General features: G+C 37.1%; 1 protein-coding gene across 2 annotated transcripts; it reads left to right on the top strand.

Annotated features, from left to right (window-relative positions):
* Nucleotides 1–3,154: 3,154 nt before the first annotated feature.
* LOC116169871 (sodium-coupled monocarboxylate transporter 1-like) lies at nt 3,155–5,171 on the top strand. 2 transcript variants are annotated; one of them, XM_031486053.1, is made up of 8 exons: nt 3,155–3,242; nt 3,288–3,565; nt 3,612–3,834; nt 3,887–4,024; nt 4,075–4,293; nt 4,343–4,613; nt 4,660–4,835; nt 4,886–5,171. In XM_031486053.1, exons 1-8 carry the CDS (start codon nt 3,205–3,207, stop codon nt 5,121–5,123), a joined length of 1,581 nt encoding a protein of 526 aa, XP_031341913.1. In that variant the 5' UTR covers nt 3,155–3,204; the 3' UTR covers nt 5,124–5,171. The 2 variants fall into 2 exon arrangements, with proteins under 2 accessions (XP_031341913.1, XP_031341911.1); XM_031486051.1 differs by having other exon boundaries at nt 3,161–3,565.

The raw sequence follows: 5,171 nt of genomic DNA, 5'->3' as shown, positions 1-5,171 counted from the left end.
CGTGTTCGTCGATTTTCCAGCTCTGTACCCGTGTTGAGAATTATTAAATAAATGGTGAGATTCGAAGTACGAAATCAATCTGTTCTTTAATAGTGATTCGACTATTTTTGACAAGGTGTTAAGTATCGATATCGGTCTGTAATTACATACATCCTTTTTAGCGCATTTCCACAAAAATAAAAAAAAATGCGCTATTGTGGCCACTTTGTCCGTCCGTCCGTCCGTCCGCTAACTTTGCGACGCTACTAGTTTTTTTATCTTAAGAGCTATTGTTCTACTTTTTTCGCTATTTGGTTCGTTATGGTGTCGAGTCTTGCACCAAGGAAGGAATTTTTTCTGTACCGCTTACAAAAAGTTATTGTAAAAAAACAAAAAACCGTTTTTTACATGTTCCATAATTTTACACTTTTGCCGTTTATTAACGATCCTAGAGATCGTTTATAATTTTTCATTGCTATCTGTCGCCTGCCGGTTGGTCTCTCCGTCTGTTCCTTTGTCTGTCTGTCCATCTATCTGTCCGTGTGAACGATAACTTTGTTTAAAAATGTTCGATCGCTTTTACATCTCCGTTAGTTATGAACTGAATTGCATGAAATTCAATATGGGCATAGCTTTAACCATATAATACGCAATGCCAAAAGTTGAATCGAATCGATTCAAAATTCACAGTGCCCTTTTCGCATCTCGACCATTTATAAATCGAATTGCAAACTTTTTTACTTATAAAAGTATTTGAATGAAATTTGATACATAGGCACTTCGAATAAAGGAAAATCAAACGCCAATTTCAAAATTTGGTTTTGCGCATGCGCCGTGCCAACTTTTTTATCTATGGAACTATTTAAGTGAAATTTGGTACTTAGGCGCTTGGAACAAAGGAAAATCTAACATTAGTTTTAAAATTTAGGTTTGCGCATGCGCAGTTCCAACTTTCTTATTTAGAAAAGCATTGAAATGAAATTCTTCTCAAACTGAAATTGAAGTAGCACGTCAACAATGGATTGCCCATGTGCAACGCTATCTTTCATATTTGTGGGCGGATTTTTACGATTTTAACAGAAGTTGCATCTTACAAATGGGAAATGAATGCAAGTGGAAATGCGCTTTATGTAAATCGTTTACGATTACTTTTTAACTTGTTTGTTTTACTTTTATGCAATGGTTTGATTTTCGCAATTTTACCGTGTTTTGGAAACTCCCCTGTCGTAAAAATTAAATTTATTAAGTAAATCAGGGGTTTCTGCATGTAATGTAGCGCTTCTTTATAAAAACTAATTGGTATATTGTCTTCACCGCATGCATTAGTATTGTTCAAATTATGTACTACGTTATATAATTCATTGATTGTAACGGGAAATAGAAAAAAAGAATGTTGTGGGGTTGGTATTACTTTAGGGATTTCGTAAGATGTTGGAATTTTATTTATATTTTTCTCAGCTATAGAAACAAAGTAGTCATTGAAGACATTAGCGATTTCTACAGGCGTAGCTATATCTTTGCCATCGTGACTTAAAGAAATAATGTTTGGTGGCGAGGCTAGCCTGTTTAAATTTTGATTTATTAATTGCCAAGTAGTTTTTATTTTATTTTTAGATTTCATTATTATTCTGTTAGAGTGCATCCTTTTGGCGTTAATAATTAATTTTTTAAACACTTTGGCATATCGTCTATAGTGTGCAATTAAATTCGGTTCCTCAGTTTTATAGAGCCTACGCTTTATTTTGCTCGATGTACAAATTCCCTTAGTTACCCAGCTTTTTTTATTCTCGGTATTGTAACGCTTTCTAAGGGGGAAACACTTCTCAAAGATGGGTTTAATGAAATTAAAAAAATGTTGATACGAAATTATCCACATTTTTTTCGCTATACAACGAATTCCAATTGACACGTTCTAAGTTGTTGGTAAGTGAATTAATATTTTTTTAGTAATATGAGGCCCTAATTTAAATAATCTTCGACTCTTTTTACATTTTTTTAATAATATTATTTGCATGTTGTGATCAGAAAAATCAATAGGTAAATTAAAAATATGATACCTACATGTTATCTTGAAAATTGGTGACAATATTATCGATACAAGTACTTGTAGTTGCTGTTATTCTAGTTGGAGTTGTAATGGTTGGGTGTAAGTCGTATGTTCGAAATATATTAAGCATTTTTTTCAACAAGCAAGAATCATGTAAAAAATGGATGTTAAAGTCACCACACAAAATTAGTCTATGATTTTGTACAATTTCCAACGCTTTCTCAATGTTTTCGATAAAGATACTATTGTCCCGATCAGGTCTATACATTGAAATTACTGTTGCAGAGTGATCCAGTAGTCTTATACCGCATATTTCAAAATGCATTTCGACCGATAGATCTCTTATTCCCGCAATTACTTCGAACTGAATGTCCTTCTTTACAAATATCACAGTTCCACCGTGTCCATTGAAAACTCGAGCAAAATACGTCGCTATTACATACTTGTCATTATGAATCGATACTTGCAGTAGTTCCTTTTTTGCCTAAAGACGCTACTGCATATCACTTTACTTGTAATGGCAAATTGCAAAGAATTTAAAGTCACATAATAATAATTTCGTTGAATTGGCAGCACAGTATTCGGGTTATGCGACGATAAGGAATAAAAAATGTCACGTATGATTGTGAAATCTTCTGTAACCCTAGATCACATGAGCTCGTCTTGAAACTTTTGGTCGAAAATAAATGTTACGCGATATAAAATGCCGCGCTCGATTTACACCTTGAAAGTTCAGCAAAGAATCGCATTCTCATTCGGCTACATTTTTTTTATATACGCAAAGGTATACGAGAAAAGCCGTCTTCCATGCTCTCTAAAAACGATCTTTGGAACCGGCAACACTGTGCTTGCATACTCGTTTCTTATCTTAAAGCGCTTTATTCTATTGCATTTTTGTTCCGTTCTCTTTCACTATGTAACGTGTCAAATAATGGAAACATTGTAAATTCTAGGCCTAAAGCGACCATCTGTCACACAAAATCACACAATAATTAGTCCAATAGATTCAAACGTGTTAATCGAGTTTCACTTAGCTCAAGATGGCGACGAACGGCTTCACATGGATCGACTGTACCATATTCGTGATCGTCATCGCGATAAGCTGCATTGTAGGTTTATACCACGGATTGTTCTCAAGACAGAAAACAATCGACGACTATCTCTTCGGTGGAAAAAACATGAAATGGTTAGCGGTAAGTGTAAGTTTAACGGCAAGGTACCTTAAGATGGGGATCGACAATATTCTACCTTCAAATTTTAGTGCACTGTCGAGCCATTCTGTCGTAGGATTAGCGACCGAAGTGTATCTCCATGGAAGTCAAGTTATATTAATGACCATTTCGATAGCACTCGCGAGTTTAGCTAACTATTTCTTGTACGTGCCTGTCTTTAGCAACTTGAACATGACCAGCATCTTCGAGTACTTGGAAATGAGGTTTAATGGTTTTTTGAGAAAGCTGCTGATGCTGATCACAGTAGCAACGTATGCGTGCATACTTCCTATGTGCATGTACACTCCTTCACTTACATTCAGCCAAGGTAATTCGGCGCGGAATTTAAAAGAAGACGCAAAATCATGTTTTAGCGACGGGCGTTAACCTGTATCTAATTGCCTCGGTAATGACATGTGTATGTGTGTTCTATACCAGCCTTGGCGGAATTAAAGGGGTCACCTGGAGTGATGTGGTGCAGTTATCCATTACCATTACTCTTGTAATTGCGCTAATAGTAATGGGAATTGTATCAACCGGAAGCGTTAGCGAAGTTATCCATCGTGCAAGCGATGGTGACAGGCTAAACATCTTTGAGTACGCTTGCCTATAACCATCAAAAACATTGACGCTCTCTATTTTTTCATAGTTTCAACCCTAACCCGACTGTAAGAGTGAGCTTTTGGACCATTTTACTGGGATCCACAGTTACCTCATGCGTAACTCTTTGCACGTCGCCTCACGAGGTTCAGAGATACTTCACAATACCAAAGCAATTAATACCTCGGTGAGTTACTACCCTTAATGAAAATTGTGGAAATCCGAAAGAACTTGCAGCCTAATCGCCTCATATTCAACGATTTATACTTTAGCGAAAGTGTTGTGCATGACGCTAGGGTTGGTTATGTACGCAAAATATTTTGATTGCGATCCGAAGTCAATTGGAGCAATTAAAAAGGCGGACCAAATCCTTCCTTACTTCATAACCGATCTAACAGCGTCCATTCCGGGATTTAATGGTTTATTTTTAGCGGCGTTCTTTGGATCATCTTTAAGGTAATTAAGACCTAACAATGGTCGATTAGATATACCAACCTACTTTCAGCATATATTCGACGTTACTAAATACACTGTCTGGAATAGTTTACAGCGACATTGTTCCATGGATTATTAGCGAAAAGCTTTTAAGAAGAGCCCCTAGCTTGATTATGAAGCTATTTGTTGTATTCTTTGGGTTGTTGTCAATAGCTTTCATATGTTTACTGGAAAATGGCGGTACGGTCTTCGAGCTAAACTACTACGTTAGGGGAGCTACCGGTGGGACCATGTTCGGGGTATTTACTTTGGGGGTACTGCTTCCTTTTGCCAATTCTCAGGTAATATCAATACAGTTCGCAGTACCTCGAAATAAAGTAATTTTAGGGTGCGTCTCTTGGCGCAATCGCATCGGTTTTATTGATGGGGGTGATAGTGGTAAACAACAGCATCTACGTCCGAAACGGATTCATTCACCATAGCCCAAAATCGTTGCATACATACGGATGTAACACCACCACCTTCAGCAATTTCACTTTGAATGTTACGGCAACACCTCAACCGTTGAGTATTTTCTTTGACACAACGCAAGAGGACATTTTGATTTTTTTAGGTCTTCACCAGAAGCTTCGTTTTGGTTGTTCCGAGTTTCGTTTCAGTACTTTGAGTTCATGGGAGCAATGACCACGATAGTAGTCGGAGCTGCGGTCAGTTGGGCAACTAAAACGAAAGATAACCAAGCGATTCATCCAAAACTTCTCACGCCCATTGTACGCAAATACTGTAGACCAGTAGAAGAGGCACAGGATCATGAAATTGGACCCATTAATGAAACTGTTAAACACGGATGAGGATGTGACACAAGATTTAAATTCCGCTGCAAACTGTCTTGTTTTCAA

Source organism: Photinus pyralis, unplaced genomic scaffold (assembly GCF_008802855.1).
Source record: "Photinus pyralis isolate 1611_PpyrPB1 unplaced genomic scaffold, Ppyr1.3 Ppyr1.4_LG4, whole genome shotgun sequence".
NCBI classification, from domain to species: Eukaryota; Metazoa; Arthropoda; class Insecta; order Coleoptera; family Lampyridae; genus Photinus; species Photinus pyralis.
Note: the sequence above shows the minus strand (reverse complement) of the source record. Positions and strands in the feature narration are given on the sequence as shown.

What these genes read in the sequence shown, in the direction of transcription:
- LOC116169871 (XM_031486051.1), top strand. Translation starts at nt 3,205, where the DNA reads ATGAAATGGTTAGCGGTAAGTGTAAGTTTAACGGCAAGGTACCTTAAG. An exon ending in CCAAAGCAATTAATACCTCG is followed by an intron (nt 4,025 to 4,074) that starts GTGAGTTACTAC and finishes AAGAACTTGCAG; the next exon opens with CCTAATCGCCTCATATTCAA. An exon ending in GTTACGGCAACACCTCAACC is followed by an intron (nt 4,836 to 4,885) that starts GTTGAGTATTTT and finishes TGATTTTTTTAG; the next exon opens with GTCTTCACCAGAAGCTTCGT.